Raw genomic sequence first — 20,753 nt, forward strand, 5'->3', positions numbered from 1 at the left:
ACTTTTCCCCCTTTTTATTTTGTTAAAGCAAACTTGTTTCCTTTGTCACAGACAGTGCTAAAGATACGTAATCAAATGGGGAGCCAAAGAATGGATAGTAATTCAAATTGTATATTTGTATTGGAATAAGGTTTCCATGCAAGTAATTATATCGTACACTCAATGTAATTTCTTTATTTAGTTACAGTGACGAAAGAAAACAAACTAGGCACACGTGCTCTTCAGAAAAATGTGTTAGTGCAAATACTACACAGTTATAAAGTTTTGCTGTGGAGAATATTTTTCATTCATTAGAAAATATACCAAAATGGGTCAGTACTTGAAGGTACTTGGGTGTTTAATTCAAATTAGTACCAATGTGACTTCCTGTAGACGCCATAATCCACGAGTTTCTTAACTGTTGACTTGTGGATGCAGTGATGAAATTATTTCCTTGAATATTTTTTCGTAGGTCAGAACTGTTAACATATTTGATTCTTTCTTGTACATATTACCACTCACAAGTATATAAACAAATCACATAAAATAATTCTTTTTTATATGCGTATTAAAATTTACATTTGTTTAGTTCTGAATCCTTGACATAATAGTTTAATTTATTCGTATAATAAATAACCATGTCAGTATTAACATATATCAACAGCGAATATTAACCAACACTGACAATTTATATATGAATATTGTTCAAATGATGTATTTGCAGTGCTGCTACTGAATGTGGATGATCACGAGTAATTTTGTGGTTATGTGCGTCACAAGCCAGACTTGCTGTATGATATTAACTCAATGCCTGGATAGAATTTATACATAATTATTCCTCTGTCATACTCCACGTACGAAAGGTAAACAATAACTTTCAATTTCATTTAATTTTTATTTTATTCAAACTGGACTAAGCAGTTATTTACATGATAGGATGCAACCTTTTAAGACGTCAAGGCAGCAATAGTGCCGTGGTTCCAGTTTCAGATAAAGAAGTTCTTTGTGGAGGCGATTTATTGGCTGGTGAATCAACACGAATTCATGGGGACTATTTTTAATGCCTCCCAGAACAATCCCTAAACAAGGTTCATTTGAACAACTCTCATAATAATCATTTCTGAAAATGCCTATGTCAATGCAGATGGTTGCTTTTTTGTAGTCAACGTTGTTGCAAAAAAAAAAAAAAATTAATCTAAGCTTATATGTAAAAATATTTTTTTAAATAATACACGTATTTTTTATAACATATAAAATTATGGCCAAATATTTTAAAACAATAAATCCTCACAAAATTCTGAAAATGAAACTGTCTAGCGTTACCGATGTTTATTAAATTACCACTCAATTCCCTATGTACCGCTTCTGCTCAGATTATTTATTATAAACAATAGATATGTAACTATGATGAGGGTGGGCCAATTCCAAATTTTGTACGGAAATGCCGTTGAACAACCACGACAGACTAGTTCGAATGAAAATCAAGAACACAGAATGCCTTATGCTGTCCAATCGTCGCCATTTTTCTTAGTTCGATTAATCTGCCTCCTGACGGAAGCCAGCACAACCAACACGAAACTGGCAGCTGGGAAAATAAACTTTTGAGAGATTATCTTCCGAAGCAAATATCTCTCAACAAGAAAGACTCATTACATTTCGCATAACAAATAATTGAAATCGGGAACATCATTTAGACTTACCCCGTATTTAAGATATGCAGCTTATGAAAGTAGTTATTTTACTAACCCCTGTTATATTTTAAAAGACTATGCTCTACTTAAGGACCGTTCCACTATTTTGCACACACACACGGCACATTTTTATATAAAAACTATTTTGGATAACGTGATTATATTTTAGATAGATTCTTTGTAAAACTTGCACCAAGCAAGTGCTGTACCATTTCTTTAAATTTCGTGAGTCTAGTACAACACTGCGCTGTTTATTGTCTACAATCCTGCAGGCCTAGCAGAGTAGGTTGAAAGGCGAGGGTTAAATACAGAACAGAAATACAGATACTTGAGCACAATCATAAAATCTTTAGCTCTCTCAAATCAATGCAATAAAGATGACAGCTAATACACTAATGATTTATGGTACTTTTTTAAATATAATTTCTTATACAGTGTGTCCACAAAGTCCCTTCGGGGTTTTGAAAAAATTTGGCGCGCAAACAAATTGAGCTAGCCACATGCGGTTTGCGGTAGATTACAGTGAAACTCTGGAAGATGGTGCTCCACCTCATTGGGGTCTGCAGATACGCGCGTACCTAGACAGGGCATTTCCAGGAAGACGCATCGGCAGAGACGATCCAGTGCCTTGGCCTCCACGTTCACCAGACATAACACCACTGGATTTTTTCCTGTGGGGTCATGACAAGGGCAATGTGTTCCGAACACTTGATGACTTCCGGACTTGATGACCTGAAGACCCGTATCAGGAATGAGATCTCGGGTATTCCGGCGGACATACTCCACAGAACATGGCAAGAGCTCGAATATCGTCTGGGCGTTCTCCGTGCTACCAAGGGAGCCCACATCGAGGTCTACTGAGGTCAGTAAAAAACTTCCAGAGTTTCACTGTATCTGCCGCAAACCGCATGAGGCTAGCTCAATTTTTTTGCGCGCCACAATTTTTCAAAACCCCGAAGGGACTTTGTGGACACACTGTATATCTTCTTATCGTATTGAGAAGGTGCACCTGCATTTGGGTTTGTAGCCTCTTATAAAAATACGTTATTTATCACATTTAGAATCCAGTGAGCTTGCTGGCTCAGATAGCAAAAATCTCGCAACAAATTTGTTTTTAATTTCTTCTGGTGTTACGAGCATTTGTTATTGATGTTTTTATGTTAGCACTTTTCTCTAGCTCATTTTCTGCAGGGTCAGTTATCTTTATTCCCATTTGATTCACTTATGTACGTGCCTAAGTTAAGACGTAAGACTATGTTAAGACTTAAATTACATGCTTGCATATATCACAAATACAGTTCAGCAAAATGAGGTAGAGGGTGACGAATAATTAGAAAACTTACCAATACATTAATTAAATGTGATTAAATGATTGTCTTGCAAGAGCTATATAACAGGTTACAACTTTCCTTAAATTAATAATGTATTAAGCTGGTATAAGGAACAGTAGAAGTGCAGATATATACCATCTATAAGCGTTACAGCATACGACAGTTGGGACCAATGTCTGTGACAAAGTTTTCAAAATTAATTCGTGAACAAAAAGATCATACTTTATTTTAAAACCAATGCAAATTTCATCCATAAACTGAGAGACGTTTTATATTATTTTGAAATAACGTGTATAATCACGTGGTGAAATGATACGATCTAAGATTGGTTGAAGTGCCGTGACATAATTTCCATCTTCAGACGTGTATAATGAATACAACGCACATATCATACTTAGCTCTCTGTTTCACCATGTAAGTTCACTGTTATCTTCATGTTAGCAGATCAGTTAATTTAACCTTTATTTTACGAGTATTGGCAATTTAAAACCTCGAATAAAGAGGTTTTAAGTGTTTAGCAGTACTCTACAACAATACGTGGCCACGCACAGTCAGCATGATAACATGTAAAGCAGCGACATTTGGTGGTCTAGCGGTTAGAACGCTGGCCTTGTAATCCTGGGGTCCCGGGTTCGATTCCCGGCGATGCTCAGATTTTTTTTTTACTTGTGTTGGCCAAGGCCGTGGTCTAGGCATCACGGAGTTTTCCTCCGGGACTTCCCCGGTTTCTCCGTGGCGTCCCAAAAATTACTCCACTTTAATAATCATCTCACAAAAAGGGGGTCACAGCAGGAGCGTTAAATGTCGCAGTCCCGATCGAACCCATGTACTGATGGGTCGTGAATCCTGCTAACCACCAATGCACACCATGCCGAATGGTGTGTGCTGGATACGAAAAAAAAATGACACTTGGTTGATAAAGGTTATGTTGTCGTATATTAAGAACGATAGGAGAAACTGAATATTATTATGTTCTGCAACATTAGATAAAGGGTTAAGAATGTTTGTGTAGTTTGATAAGGGATGAAAAATGCATTGGAAAGCCACGCAGTTACAAAGTATAATTTGAGGTTCTGATGGCGGCGAGTCTTCTGGGTTGTTCCGCCGTGTAGTCTGGTAGAAGTCTATCGACATTTCAGAGGTCCTTGCTGCCTCCATCATTAGGGTGATCGCCCCGATGATGCAGACATCAAGGATCTCTAAAACGTCGATAGACTTCTACCAGACTACACGGCGGAACAATCCAGAAGACAGATATCTTCAGACAGTTAAATGTCGCGGTAGACTACGCGGTCCCATCCGTACGATATTTCCACAAACATCTGTCAATTATTTACGTGCCAGTTACGTAACACAAGCTCGTTACTGTGCAATGAAGACAAATAGTTATTTCCATCAGTATAATAATAATAAAAAAGAACACTATTATTTTATGCAGTCACTGTGACTACGGCATTACACATATCACGCAACTGTATGCACAGTCTATCCTAAGATCACGACGCAAAATGGAAATCGCAATTTGCTTAATTCCCACTTTGCGTCAAAATCCAAGGGTTATTGGAAGCACCAAACTTGAAGAAGTAAAGCAGTACTGAGAATTATTTACAAGATTATAGAATACGTAATGCTATACAGTGATTAAGTCTACTTCTTAGTCTTTTATTTCACTGTCCATTTATTCCTGTACTCTGTACTTTGGTCTACACGCAGATCAACTCCCTTTTGGGTTACGTCATCTCGTCACTAATTTTTCTCTGATTTCACATCGAGCAGACAAAAATGTTATTACTTATAAAATTCCGCTACCAACATTTGCATCCACCTGTTTAATTACTAAAATTCCAGAATCAGCGTTCTGGTTTTACGTTCTACGTCTCAACCAAATATTTCCATAGAAAGCTTTCGATATTATCAGATATGAACCAGAACGTTCTGAAAATTTTAAAAGTAGAATATTAGACTCGATATATCTATAGTTTTATTTTTGAGGGCAGTAAAGAACACATCAAGGTTGTAGTTTTATGATTAGAGAACAATATCTTCAGTCTCCGGGTCGATAACCCATGTTTTTGCGTTTGAGAAACATGTAGATCTCCTTAAATGTGGGGCGGAGACCCTCATCACGCCTCCAACACTCACACATCAAGTCATAGACTTCCACAGGGCATAGCGTTGGTTTCGGCAGAAGGACCTACGAACAATAACGATACCACGCTGAATTCTTCTTAATATATTTCTATCTCATTATATTTCTATATTTTACAAGGTTTTAGGTTCTAAAGCGGCCCATCCACATACGAGTCTGACTTGCGAGTCTGGCTCGGCGAGCTTGACTCGTGAGCCGGGCTCGTACGTGGATCGGCCGCTTTACTGGAGCAAATATGAAACTGAGTCTTGTACCACGTAGTCTGAAACAGGTTTACTGACATTTCAGAGGTGCTTGCTGCCTTTATCATCAGGGCAACGTTTGAAACATCAGTAAACTTCTACTTAGCAAAATATCTTGAAAGACTGTCGTCTTTATTTATATATTTTATTTGATGGCATAATTACCTGAAGTTCTCCGCCATAATACATATGTTCGGCATTTTGTATCACCTGTTCATTGGACAGGTGCTGGAATGGTTTTTCACGTGCCAGACTTAGAATCTCCCACAAAGTGACGGCAAATGACCACGTGCTGCTAGAGCACGTGTACCGGTCCTGTGTACGAACACCGTTACATTAATTTCAACCGAGTCTCTTCAGGACTACCATTTTAAGCTTTATTACAAATATAATATAAATTAACATCTTAATATTTCATAGATAATACAGTATTTTTTTCTACACTGATTAATAATGTGGAAGGTAATCATTTAAGTCCAAGCACGAACTTTTTGTAAGCTGAAATCACAATTAAATCACAATTAAACTGATTTAAACGGTCAATCACTGATAGGTTACTATTAATTTTACTTACGAGCAGAATACTCTCCCACGGCAACCACCGGATGGGCGCAGGTGGTCGGCTCCCAATTTCGCTGTAGTCTTTGTGATACAGGCCGCTGCACATCGCGACATCTGCCAATTTTACGTGGTAGCCGCGTCCCACTAGACAGTTTCTGCATGAAGGGGGCAAATACATTTTTGATTTTAGCAGGATTCACGATCGGGACCGCGACATTTAACGCTCCAGCTGTGACTCCGATTTTCCGAGATGATGATGATGAAAGTGGAGTAATTTTTGGGATGCCACGGAGAAACCGGGGAAGTCCCTGAGGAAAACTCCGTGTTGTCTGGACCACGGCCTTGCCAAACACGAGTTAAAAATCTGGGCACCGCCGGGAATCGAACCCGAGACCCCAGGATTACAAGGCCAGCGTTATAACCGCTAGACCACCGTGGTTACGAGAGAACATAACCTCTGGTAATGTTGTAGCTCTATGAACGTTACACTCGAGAGTTTTAAAAAAATTTCACCATTTTTTGCAAGGTAATGAAATATATAACAAGTTTTTTTTACGTAAGAAGAAGGTAAATATAATAACTCACCTGGCAGCTAAATCCTTATGTACGACATTCTTGGATTCTAGATATCGCATACCGGAAGCAATCTGTGTTGCCATGAAGATTAGGCAACCGTAACTGTTGGGCACAAACAACTGTTAACACGTACATTTGAAAAGACATTTCGTTCAGTTAATAAAGATGTTTCATAATACAAATAGACGATGTTGAACTGTATCGGTACTATACAGGGTGAGTCAGAAATATGTTTACAAACTTCATATGCGTGTTCCAGGATCAAAAATAAGAAAGAAAAAATTTCCTATCAACATGAGGTCGCAAATGTTTCATTTTAGAAATAATAGCCAAAAATAAGTTTAATTTGGACTGCATTAAAAAAAATTAAAACATTCCGTACGCTACGTCAGCATCTTGAACTGATCTCACCTCAAGGCCTGTAAGTTGGTAGAGGGACGTACAGAGGCAGTCACTGGCACTCTGTATTGTAGGTAATGAGCGAGGTCGCCCATGTCAGGGTATTCCAGGACTGTCCACGGTGGCTGCTCTGCTGTACATATACCCAGAACTCGCACTACATTCGGATCGCTTAGGCTTGCTAGGAATCTAACTTCTCTTAACGCATCAGTCCCAGATTCCGATGACTTTGAATTAGAGGTACGGACCGCTACTGTTCGCCCGACACCTGGCACTATGTCTTCCAGTCCCTCTGTCTCACATAGGATTATCTGAACAGTAACACGAAAAACATTCTTAAGCGGCTCATCCACGTACGAGTCCGGCTCGGCTCGGGTTCCATCGGGCCAAACTCGTTTGTGGGCGGGGTATCACGAGCCGAGTCTGCTACGCATGCGCGGTGAAATATATCCGAGCCCGGCTCACGAGTCAAGCTCGCAAATCAGACTCGTACGTGGATGGGCCGTTTTACAAGATACAACTCACGTCAATAAAGATTAACAGTAAAAATAAAAATTAAACATTTTATTTTTGCACATTCACAAAAAAATGTTATGGAACTCGGCATCGTATGAAGTTACGAAATATATAATTAAATATTAATATTAATTATGCTGACCTCTCCTGCGTGGCATGTTCCAATTTTTTCAACCATGCGAAGGCAGTAACGTGGAATCGGCACTAGCTCTGCTTCTCGACATTTATACGCGTGACCCATACTGGGAGCTATGTTCCATGTCACTACTGGAGGTGGTACCTGTACAAATAATGGTCGCATATTTTATAGAAACTAACATAATAATTATTTCATCAGTGTCTGTAAATTGTTAACACATAGCTTCACTTTGAAATATAATGGCAGAGACTGGTCTACCTAAAGACTCACGTACTCTAATGCTGTATTAACCTTAAATAACGTTTATAAGATCACGTGACACAGGGTGGATGGGAGATAAGTAGGCAAGCGGCGGCCGGCCATCTTTGTTGCCATTGCGCGTGCTGCCTCTCTCGGCCACTGCCCAAACCACCGACACGCGAATTATGAAATCCTATTTCGTGACGTAATGCACACATTATTTTCATTTATATGTAAATTAAAGAGTAAATAAAGGGCTTTTTCTACATGATGTTTACTTTATTCTATAAATTGTTGAAATAATTACCCAAAACGTATTAACTATATCCTCGTTCCTCAACTTCAACGGCTCGCCACGTCTAAAGCGTAAGAGTTAGATCTGGACATATTGCGAGTGAAATACGTAAATAAACACGAGCTTTTCAAATTTGCAAACAGATTTCAGCTAACTCTTACGGTTTAGGAGTTTTGGTCATTTATTTGGTAACAAAGAACGGTTCTAGTGTGAGTGTGTCGAGTACAAGACGTCACGTATAGATAAGATGTAAAGATATACATTATTGCGTAAATAAAATTGTATTTCGGTACATATATACTTCTACAGTTAAACGTTATTCAACGTTAAGTTGACTTACCCTGTGCTTCTCGCGCGGTGCGGTGTGGTATCGTTTCCTGCTGGGTGGGTCCGAGGCAACCCTGGGGAAGTAGTTGCAGAGGTTAATCACCTGCGATTTAGGTCCAACTACTGGCGTTGTCTGAAGACTTCGAAACTGCAAAGACGAGAAGCTGCCTGTTGCCGGAGGCGGTGTAGGGGTTTTCGTCACCGTATCGTCACTCTCTTGCCGTTCCGTTTCCTCCGGCATTGAAACGCTACCATCACGATCTGCTTCGGAAGTAACAAATATTATATATTTTATATCTTTATATATTATTATCGGAATTCAACCAGGATCGCACTTGATGTTAGACATTCTGGTTTTATTAATGAGACGTTCTGTACTTGTCGCTAACCTGTGTTACTACGCAATGTAGCGTAATTGGGTCCGTAATACGTGTTCACCAGGGGTGAACGGTACTGCTCGAAGGTGAGTGATGGCGGATCACTCGGTGGATCCTGACTTGCTGGTGTCGGATGATTACTCACGTGTACCATTCCATTGCTGTTAACTGGTGCAAGATTCATCAACAGATCCTTCAAACCACGAAACAAATTTCAACTCTTTAGTAACTCAAGGAAAAAAAGGAAATTAAGAAGGATATAATTAATATATTCATCAGTGGTGATTATTAAATCCTATGCCAAAATTAGAAGAAAAATACGAGGTCTGTCCAAAATGTATCGGACCTTAATTTTTTTTCCACGGAAACAAACGAAGCACGGGATGCGTAGGGGACCTTCATGCGCATGCCTGAATTTGTTTTCCCCGCCGGCAGAGAGCAGCAGTCGCTGGCAGTCAGCCTGTGAGTGAGTGACCGCTCGTCGTATATAAAGAGATGTTACATTTGTTTTGTAATTTATATCTCAGGACAGTTCAAGTCCATCTGTCTTGTAACTAGTCTTAAATAATTAATTACAGAGAAAAGAAATTATATTCTTCTAGGTTATGAATAAAGTATGAGCTGCACCTTCATATTTATAGTAACCCCAAAAGGATTCCTTAGGATGGTAGGAGATCCTTGTAACTTCTGACGTCTACTCAGAACGAGTATCACCACAAACACAATCAGAAGAAGCAACATGATCGCTGTTAGACCTCCAATGACAACTTCTACGTATCCTTGACCGTCTTTGGGCGCAGCAACTGTGTAAGAAAATTCAAAGAAACTGCAACATTAACAATGAATGTCAAACAGTGAAACATTATGGTTAAAAAGAAAATTATTTTTATTTTAAATGGACAGAGGAAGTCCAGTCATATACATTTTAAGGATTATTTACTTGTTTCTTCAGACTCACTTGTTTCAAACGTGTCCCAAGTAGAATCAGTGTCAGCTGAGTTAACAATGAACTCATCGTCACTCATACTTGCTTCTATTTCTTCTGTAATGTTTACCATTAGCGGTGCTGTAAAGATAAAAATAATTTTGAGAGTACAAGTTAACAGCATACTCTACACATTCGTCTCGATAGTTTACAAATTCAAGCAATCATCTAAAATGACTGGATAAGCTGCAATAATATTCAGGTTTGTTGGGTTGCTAAGCACGTACGTCAGATGTGGTAAATCATCCAATGTAATTCAAAATATTCTAGAGGTGAAACTGTATAAAGCACAGTGGTGATTTCTCTTCGCTGATTTACTAAGAATAAAATGAAAACCAGTTTCGTATCACATTTCAAAAGGCCAATTTGAAACGCCACTTCAGTGTTAATATATCAAGTTGGTATTACAATAATCCATTCCTTGTCTGGACGAGTCCGCCGTTCGTGCGATGCGGACAAAAATTAAATTAATTTCTTACGGTGGCGACTCTGGTGGCAATAATTGTAAACGAGGATAACGAGGTTATGGTTTGGTGCGGCGGAGTACGCTGACGCTCGTAGAACGAAAGAAAGGCCAGCTTCTTGAAAGTTAATGCTGCACTAGACTGTATTACTACTCAACACAAAAACGTTATATTTTCGTCAACTTTGGCGAGGGCATGTGTTTTGCTTTCATGTGAAATAATTTTGCCATGATAGTAAAATTATAAATAGCTTCAGAACCATGAGACTTGCTGCATTATTTATCCCGTTAGAACATACATAGTCTGCTTCTTTTAATTCACGAATGACGAAACACCTACTTCTGTTTAATACCAACTGTAGGGACAGATGACAAATATGAAAGCCTTAGCTTAACTTGAGAATGAACTCAGGCCTCCCGAATGCAAACGATTATCAACCTTATTCTTACCAGATCTTGCATTATACGCTGCAATAACTGTTATATCCATACCAAAGAAAGTTTTTATGTGTCGAAACACGAAACCGTCCATTGAGCAGAAGGTGTTGCTACGTTGCCTAATCTCTCAGATTGTTGGCCAGACTATAGCGCTCTCATGCGAGTATCTAGATAACCACTAGCCTTTGTTGGAATATATACTGAATCTATTAAAGTGTTGTATAACCTCAAAGTTAAACCATATTCTGTAAGTGAAATTTTATTGAAAAGAAAGAAGTTTGAGACTTTCGTGATAGATTTGAGGGTGGCTTTAAGTAGTAGTAGTAGCATGTGGCGCCTCTGTGTGTGGTAGCACGCCTGGCTTATCGTCTTTCCATTACAACAATCCACAGACTGGGTGGACGACGGTAGAACACACGCAACTGGATTTCCTTCCTCCCGTCTTTGAGGTAAAAGAAAAATGCGTCATCGAAAAAGGAGAAACAACTGCATGCTGATGGAGACTCGGTAAAAGGGAAGTTTCATGCCACATTAGCGTTGGCTCAAAGTCGTAGCTAGATTGTGAGGGCGTCTTTTTATCAAAACCTTGGAAACAAAGATGGTACTAGCTAGAGTGCAAAGTTTGACAAGTTAAGATTACTGACACAAAATAAGCGAGATATTACTACTTTCAAAAGATTGGTTAATTAGAACTTTACTTTAAATACTGTTGAAGATGTGAGAAAACTAAAAGCATATCTAAAATAATTTGTTGCCGAGAAGCTGTTTCGCGCAAAATCAGTGGTTTCCTTCACAAAGCGGGGAATTTGTTAAAGTTGATGACGTCAAACACAGATATTTGTAAATAATTACGTACACACTTAAGCCAGATGTTACCGTTGGTTACGACATAATGCCGAATTTCTATTTAATATTCTTATTTCGGTTCCAATCACGTCGTCATTCCTTCCGCCAAATTCTTGCTCAAATTAAATTAAAATTACAGAACCTATTTAATCGCTATAAGGGAAAGAAAGGGACAGTTAAATAACAACACCTGACATTGATGGAAGGTTTTCTCACGTTTCAACTAAGTCTTGCATGATAGAGCCTACGATTTTTTCTATTTTGTAAACTTTCACGCAAGGCATGCGTCTAATTCTACGTCTGAGACAAGAAACTGAACGTATAATCCAAAAAGCAACCGTTTGCCATGTTTTATGTCAGATATATAGATTAAGCTGCCACATACGACGAATTCTAAAAGATCTTTATTTTGTTTCCTTTCATTTTAAATTCGTGGCTATTCAATAGGCCACAGATAAGCGGTACGTGCAAAAGTGAAAGTGATAGGAGATTAAATTTCTAGGCTATTACTCTGTATCTCTGTCCATTTATCTTTAAGCTCAAAAACAATTTCGAGGTACTGTAGCACTACAAACATTAAATATTTACAATGGGCATTGAAGTAAACATTTTGAGCTACATGCATTTGAAATGTGTATCTTGGAGCGTACTTTAATCGATTTATAACTTTTTAAAGCTCTGCAGTAAACAAATTAAGGAAATTATTATTATTTAATTATTATTTTACTTATGCATATTATTTATCTCATTTACTTGTTAATTATTTTGCAATAATAAATTAATTGAATTATTATTATTATTAATTTAGACATTTATATATTCAGTTCATTTTTGTTAGTGCTTGGATGTTATTGGCATTTTTGGCTGTTGTTAAGCACTTAAATAAATGAAATGAATTGAATTATTATGCACTTAATATTCTTTATCGTCTAATCATTCCGCTTTCCACAAGATACGTCACAGTTCTGCTGGTACCATAATGTAATCGACTGGCAGCGATAATAACAACTCACAATCCCGCGTCGCGTACGAAATTAAAGTGTAGAACACGTAGAAACTATGTGTCAAATTGGAAACCCCCACACAATGTAACAGTGTTCTTGGTTTCTCAAGTACCCTTCGTGTTTTTAATTAGAAATAAGCTAACTCAAAGGATCCTTCTACTTCACATGTGGTAAGGAAGGGTTGAATACCAATAAGATACGTGTCCTATGAACAAGCACTTGAACCAACGGATTATCTAAGACAGTATTAATTTTATACGCGACTAGGCTTATTTCTTATCTTTATGCGTTCATCGTTATATTTCTAAGGTGTCAACTGATAATCATAAAATATGAAAAAAAAAATCTTTTTATGGTTATTATTATTATTATTATTATTTGTTGTTCTGTCTGACGACAGGTCCATATGAACAGGATCCTTCCATCCTTTTCTCGGACTGGGATCTGTTCATATACGTTCTTGGCAGATGATCCAGAAGTGGTTTGCCATTGCCTTCTTCTGTGTGTGAATGGAGTAATTGTTGGGATGCCACGGAGAAAAACTCCGTGTTGCCTAGACCACGGCCTTGCCCAACACAAGTTATAAATTCGGGCACCGCCGGGAATCGAACCCGAGACCCCAGGATTACAAGGCTAGTGTTCTAACCGCTAGACCACCGTGGCGGTCTTGTTATTGTACATGAGAAAAATAATATTTTTTTCAATTAATATTTTAGTTTTATCCATGTTATATTAACAGCGATTGTTAAGGGGGAGGCTAAAACTGCTGATTTATTGAGACTCTCTTTGCAAGCTGTCATTGGAATATACGTAATTAAAAATTGTGTTTAGAACAGAGATTAATTTAATGGGATCACTAGACATGTTAGTAAATGGGAGAGGGTTTATTTGTCTTACAATATGTTGTTGGACCCGTCCTTTTAACGTTACCCAATTCATCTTCGCGTGAAGAATTATCTACCATCTATTTTTGAAACTGGTTACAAAGAGATGTTTTGGGGAGAAATTTAATTTCAGTGAGTGGCGAAAAGTTTTAAGGGGAGTTAATCCCGGAGGGATATTTCACCTTTCTTCTCTCACGCTTTGGGTTCACAAGTTGTAACTTACGTGGAGGGTAACGCGTATCAGCCAACGCTGAGTTTATTTAACAACACTTCAAATGACAACACTAAACCATGTGGGATATTTTAAGCGTAACCCAAGTCGTTTATTTTCCACAAAACTAGATTTTATATTTCACTTGTCAGTCTGACACATTTTTACTTAACGACTACCAAAAGATGACTTAAGAATATTTAACGATTCATGGTTAAAGAACATTTGGGTCATCACTTATAAAGCCACCAGCCAAGAAAAATGTTAATTTTCTTCTGGGTTGTTGCGCCGTGTAGTCTGCTAGAAGTGCTTGCTTCCTTCACCAGAGCGATCGATCCGATGACGGAGGTAGTATGACCTCTGAAACGTCGGTTAACATCGACCAGACTACACAGCGCAACAACCCAGAAGACAGAAATCTTCATACTAAGAATCGCCCTGATGACGGAGGCAGTATGACCTCTGAAACGTTGGTAAACATCGACCAGTCTACACAGCGCAACAACCCAGAAGACAGAAATCTTCATACTCATCGCCCTGATGACGGAGGCAGTATGACCTCCGAAACGTCGGTTAACATCGACCAGACTACACAGCGCAACAACCCAGAAGACAGAAATCGTCATAGCGTAGATAACTTAGAAAGAATCGCCCTGATGACGGAGGCAGTATGACCTCTGAAACGTTGGTAAACATCGACCAGACTACACAGCGCAACAACCCAGAAGACAGAAATCTTCATAGCGTAGATAACTTAGAAAGAATCGCCCTGATGACGGAGGCAGTATGACCTCCGAAACGTCGGTTAACATCGACCAGACTACACAGCGCAACAACCCAGAAGACAGAAATCGTCATAGCGTAGATAACTTAGAAAGAATCGCCCTGATGACGGAGGCAGTATGACCTCTGAAACGTTGGTAAACATCGACCAGACTACACAGCGCAACAACCCAGAAGACAGAAATCTTCATAGCGTAGATAACTTAGAAAGAATCGCCCTGATGACGGAGGCAGTATGACCTCCGAAACGTTGGTAAACATCTACCAGACTACACAGCGCAACAACCCAGAAGACAGAAATCTTCATACTAAGAATCGCCCTGATGACGGAGGCAGTATGACTTCTGAAACGTCGGTAAACTTCTACAAGACTAGATGGCGCAACAACCCAGAAGACAGATATCTGTATATTCGCCGCGATGAGAAAATTAAATATGACAAGATTTCTTCATCACAACTAACTTCTTGTTGTTCTTCTCAGAGCAAAACGGAGGTCCAGAAAGAAGCTGACCTGAGGATTAAAGGTCTCTACATTTCAGAAGGAGACGATACTTAGTCATCTTCCAGATGGGTCTACTTTGATCTAATTGAAATCAATTTCCTTTCCTTGGCGTCCGTGTAATTTGCCGCATGAGAGGCGGGCGATCCACTTTCGTAGTGAAAGTCTGATTGCTGCTAGACGAAACATCGTTACAGCTGCCGGTATAACTAAGAATTCTGATAACGAGATGCATAAAAATGTCGGAAAATTATGATTACCCTCGATTCGTGTGGATATTTGCCTTGGTGGCGCTACGCAAATGCGTCTTTAAGATCAGATATGTTTCACCACGTGCAAGAAACTAATTAAGAGCAATCTTACGACGATTAAGGGTATTAACGTGTATATTATCAGTAAATTTAGTTGTATCAAGGCATTATTAAAATTAATTTGTATCCAAAAATGATCCATGTTTCTACAGAATGCTGTATAAAAACGTAATCCGAGCTACTTGATACAACGCATAAATTTCAGGTGTTCAGTCTTACGATGAGAATTTGTCACAGACAAATAATTCGCGTGCCCCAACATTTTATTACCAGTCGGTGTTTTATTGCGCACTGCTAAACAATGTTTGCAGCTGTACTATTTTTACGCAACTGGAGTGAGCAGTGGCCTAGCAACAAGTGTGTCCTTGACTCGTACGCGACAAAGAATTTTATGGGACTGACTTACAGAGGGGAGGAGTGGACCTGTTTCTGATTTTATTTTTATACAATATATTATTAGGTTGCCTTTTAAATTATGCTGTACACCCCGTAAATTTTAGTGTTTTGAAATTAGGAGACATGTGAATGAATCCCATCTAAACGTATGTATTTATATATGATTTGAGGTTTTCACTTCGGTGAGTATGAAGATTTCTGTCTTCTGGGTTGCGCTGTGTAGACTGGTCGATGTTTACCGACGTTTCAGAGGTCATACTGCCTCCGTCATCAGGGCGATGAAGATTTCTGTCTTCTGGGTTGTTGCGCTGTGTAGTCTGGTCGATGTTTAACAACGTTTCGGAGGTCATACTGCCTCCATCATCAGGGCGATGAAGATTTCTGTCTTCTGGGTTGTTGCGCTGTGTAGTCTGGTCGATGTTTAACAACGTTTCGGAGGTCATACTGCCTCCGTCATCAGAGTATGAAGATTTCTGTCTTCTGGGTTGTTGCGCTGTGTAGTCTGGTCGATGTTTACCAACGTTTCAGAGGTCATATTGCCTCCGTCATCAGAGTATGAAGATTTCTGTCTTCTGGGTTGTTGCGCTGTGTAGTCTGGTCGATGTTTACCAACGTCTCAGAGGTCATACTGCCTCCGTCATCAGGGCGATTCTTTCTAAGTTATCTACGCTATGAAGATTTCTGTCTTCTGGGTTGTTGCGCTGTGTAGTCTGGTCGATGTTTACCGACGTTTCAGAGGTCATACTGCCTCCGTCATCAGGGCGATGAACCAGAAGATAGAAATCTTCGTATATATTTATGTTTCCATAAAGTGACGGCCGCGATGTCAAACAGGATAAATCCACTCTGTGCTTATCGATGACGCACGCGGCCGCTGCAAATGCCATTTTGATAGTCATTGGTGTTTAAGATAAAGACACTCGTTTCCAGTACAGGGGCACTTCGTTTCTTATACAAGCAGAGGTGGTCTAATGTGAAAGTTATATTTTGACAGGTTCTATGAAGCAGCTGTCTGACGAACGATAGAAAGAATCGAATTTCCTAACCGATCCAGGCGCCGTGTCTGATAGATGCCATTTACTTCACACGACATCGTCTCTAACATAATAAAAAGGCAAGATCTGATTTCTGGTGGCGCAAAGTGTTTCGATAAAAATCTGTAAGAAGCAGCAGTCGATCCTCTTCCTGCGATCGAGAGTTTATTAACAAAGTATATATATATATATATATATATAGATTCTACCGCTAATTCCCAGCGAGAGAGCTCTCGTAAATGCCTTGTGCTACTCATGCTAATAACGAAGAAGCTCTTCTGATCTGCCTCAGCTGACGCGCACGTCTTTCTACAAGTTTAAAAATAAAATCAACCGGAAGAAGTCCGGTTTTGGGAAGTGAAGTTTTTCTGAACGATACAGGTTTGAAATCTGACATGAAAATTCTGAATTTCTACGTCGATGTTAGCAGAATGGTCTCAATGCCTTGAGGACTTGTAGATAGATATAAATGTTTCGGAGGTACATACTACCGTCATTTTCAGAGCTAAACTTCAAAAAAAGTTTCTTATTACATTTCTTGTATTTTTGTTTCTTGTCATTCTATCAGTCCCCTTCTGAATGCCCCTTATGTAGAGAATCACGATTCTTAAAATTTCGTGACGAAGAAGGAGAGAGAAATTTCTTTAGTAGGAACTGATTTATTATTGACGAAGAAGTATCTTGCAAGAGAATGGTAAATCGTGCTAACACTGCAGGATTAAGGATTACTGAAGAATACTTATAATATAAAGCTACATATAAATAAAATAAGATAAGGGAAGGGAAGTTTTCTAGTTACAAGAATGTGTGTGTAACTGCATAACGCAGTTACAGATAATTAAATGAGGCTGCATTGTTCAAGAACCCAGTGTTAGGTGGACTAAGCCTTCTGTATAAAGAACTCAATAAATAAATGAAGTCCCCACTTGTCTCCCCTTTATTCGTCTTCTCTCTATTTATACAATTCATTTCGATTCTTTTCTGTATTCATCAATCGTGACTTCATGTCCTGAAACGAATACCAGTAGAACTAAAAAAAAATTACGTGAAATTTAATTACATAATTAAAATATATAATATAATTCAGGTCTATACACAAACTTTATTTACAGATGTTAAAATTTAAAATTTAAAATTTAAAATTTGCGCTATTCATCGTTACTACGATGTTACAATACTGCGCCTTCATTTACTACATGTTTCGATGCATAGCATCATCTTCAGGTTTTTCCTTTAAAACTACTTTATATTACAATGCAAGTTTTTCATTTATTCATCTGTTTTGTAAATTATTATAGTATGTGTTCTGTTGATCTTCTTATTTTATGTATCTTATGTTTGTTTTCCATTATTCTGTGAATAAATTAATTAACATATGAGTTATTTATTTATATGTAAATAAGTTTGGAATATTGTTGTATATTTGTAAAAGTAAGAACCTGAAGATGATGCTATGCATCGAAACATGTAGTAAATAAAGGCGCAGTATTGTAACATCGTAGTAACGATGAATAGCGCAAATTTTAAATTTTAACATCTGTAAATAAAGTTTGTGTATAGACCTGAAGTATATTATATATTTTAATTATAAAACACAAACATGACGCATTTAAACTTTAAACTTAATTACATAAGATTTTATCTGATTTAATAAATGTAAGATGAGTCATAACATTTTATTTAATAATAATGAAGTGACAAAGTCAGAACTTCAAGTGTTCAAGACGAAAGGAGAGAAAATAAAATTCGGTACATGAGATTTGTTGATTTCGGTCTTGCGAGTTGTAATGTTGTATTGACTCGTAGGTAGAGATCAACGTTTCGGAGGAACATACCGCCTATATCTTCTGGGCTGGTGTCGAAGGATAAATCTCAGTTTCATTAGAGCGCCAGATTAGGCACGTGCAGTGACAAAATTATGAGTGGATGCTGAAGTGAAGTGAAGTGAAGTGAAGACGGGGGAGGTAGGGTATTTGATGTGTCGAGGCTTGAAAACGGATGAGTGATAGCTTAATATTACTCCCTCGGGAGGTTTCAACACTTCCTCTCTTTTCTTATTTCTTCATCTATTTTTTTTAAAGTTCTCGCTTCTTTTTCACCTATTCTCTTCATTCTCCTACGTATTTTCTTTACTTCTCATTTTCTCCAAAGTATTTTCATGTCACTTTCTTAAATATCTCCAAGAACTTACTCCGTCCTTCTCGCACAGAAGTTCCAATCTCGTAATTAAGACCACAGCTTTCTTCAGTCCTCGCTTAATCCCCCTATAACGAAAACTCTTGCTTCCTGTAATATCGCCCGTTACTCAATCTCAGTCACACCACGCCACCTCAGGAATACGCAGAAAAATAGATTCGTTCCGTATATTTAAGGTTTTACTCTTAATAGGGGTGCGCAATCCGTTTATGAGACATCTCTGAGGTCAAAAGAGCCCTCCATCGGTCTCTGTCCTGAACTACACGATTTAACATAAACGATTTCTGAGTTACTGCGCTGGTAAAAGTTTACCGACGTTTCAGATATGCTTGCTACTTTCATTATCTTGGTGATGATGATCTGATGACGGAGGCATCAAACATCTCTGAAACGTCTATAAATTTATACTAGACTACACGGTTGAACATCCCAAATGACAGCCATCTTCACCCAATGAATCCAATTAACTCATCTCTACTATAAAAATTTCTGATTCCCCGTTGTCGTCAAAAAATGACGTCATCAAACAATTTACGTTATATTTGTTTACTCGGCATTGTTGTACCAACACAACAATGCCCCCCATTCGGGGGGGTTGGTTTAGTTTCTTACTCAAGATTTTAAAACGCAACCAACCCCCCGAAGGGGGGTTTGTCAAATGTTTTAACCCCCTATTCGGGGGGGTTGGTTTAGTTTCTTAATCAAGATTTTAAAACGCAACCAACTCCCCCGAAGGGGAGTTTGTCAAATGTTTTAACCCCCTATTCGGGTAGGGTTGGTTTAGTTTCTTAATCTAGATTTTAAAACGCAACCAACTCCCCCGAAGGGGGGTTTGTCAAATGTTTTAACCCCCTATTCGGGGAGGGTTGGTTTAGTTTCTTAATATAGATTTTAAAACGCAACCAACTCCCCCGAAGGGGGGTTTGTCAAATGTTTTAACCCCCCATTCGGGGGGGTTGGTTTAGTTTCTTAATCAAGATTTTAAAACGCAACCAACTCTCCCGAAGGGAGGGTTGGTTTAGTTTCTTAATCTAGATTTTAAAACGCAACCAACTCCCCCGAAGGGGAGTTTGTCAAATGTTTTAACCCCCCATTCGGGGGGGTTGGTTTAGTTTCTTAATCAAGATTTTAAAACGCAACCAACTCCCCCGAAGGGGGGTTTGTCAAATGTTTTAACCCCCCATTCGGGGGGGTTGGTTTAGTTTCTTAATCAAGATTTTAAAACGCAACCAACTCTCCCGAAGGGGGGGTTTGTCAAATGTTTTAACCCCCTATTCGGGGAGGGTTGGTTTAGTTTCTTAATATAGATTTTAAAACGCAACCAACTCCCCCGAAGGGGGGTTTGTCAAATGTTTTAACCCCCCATTCGGGGGGGTTGGTTTAGTTTCTTAATCAAGATTTTAAAACGCAACCAACTCTCCCGAAGGGGGGGTTTGTCAAATGTTTTAACCCCCTATTCGGGGAGGGTTGGTTTAGTTTCTTAATCTAGATTTTAAAACGCAACCAACTCCCCCGAAGGGGGGTTTGTCAAATGGTTTAACCCCCCATTCGGGGGGGGGGGGGGTTGGTTTAGTTTCTTAATCTAGATTTTAAAACGCAACCAACTCTCCCGAAGGGGGGTTTGTCAAATGTTTTAACCCCCTATTCGGGGGGGTTGGTTTAGTTTCTTACTCAAGATTTTAAAACGCAACCAACCCCGAAGGGTGGGTGGTTGCGTTTTAAAAACTTGAGTAAGAAACTAAACCAACCCCCCCGAGGAGCTCTGAAAGGAGAGCTTTGCTCTAGTTTTTATTAAATAAGTGAGTACGAGCACAGTATATGAAAATTATTCAAGGAAGATCTTTGTATATTGTTATAAAAGGAAAGCGAATGGCCTGTTCT

At 38.7% G+C, this 20,753-nt stretch overlaps 1 protein-coding gene across 3 annotated transcripts in view; it reads right to left on the minus strand.

Annotated features, from left to right (window-relative positions):
• Window positions 1–158: 158 nt before the first annotated feature.
• LOC110830094 (discoidin domain-containing receptor 2) overlaps window positions 159–20,753 on the minus strand; it is a 342,861-nt gene continuing 322,266 nt past the window's right edge. For 2 of the 3 annotated variants that reach the window (XM_087351873.1, XM_022064567.2), the window contains 10 exons: window positions 9,781–9,888; window positions 9,450–9,625; window positions 8,835–9,015; window positions 8,459–8,709; window positions 7,587–7,724; window positions 6,941–7,239; window positions 6,539–6,631; window positions 5,967–6,108; window positions 5,558–5,707; window positions 159–5,195 (listed from right to left, as the gene is read on the minus strand). In XM_087351873.1, coding sequence (XP_087207999.1) covers window positions 5,046–5,195; window positions 5,558–5,707; window positions 5,967–6,108; window positions 6,539–6,631; window positions 6,941–7,239; window positions 7,587–7,724; window positions 8,459–8,709; window positions 8,835–9,015; window positions 9,450–9,625; window positions 9,781–9,888 — 1,688 coding nt within the window. In that variant the 3' untranslated portion in view covers window positions 159–5,045. The remainder of the gene's footprint in view (window positions 5,196–5,557; window positions 5,708–5,966; window positions 6,109–6,538; window positions 6,632–6,940; window positions 7,240–7,586; window positions 7,725–8,458; window positions 8,710–8,834; window positions 9,016–9,449; window positions 9,626–9,780; window positions 9,889–20,753) is intronic. The other variant, XM_022064569.2, reaches the window with a different exon arrangement.

The sequence above is a fragment of the Zootermopsis nevadensis genome, unplaced genomic scaffold, assembly GCF_977971745.1.
Source record: "Zootermopsis nevadensis isolate Lab colony 2312 unplaced genomic scaffold, Znev_1.0 Znev_ptg000020l, whole genome shotgun sequence".
NCBI lineage: Eukaryota > Metazoa > Arthropoda > Insecta > Blattodea > Termopsidae > Zootermopsis > Zootermopsis nevadensis.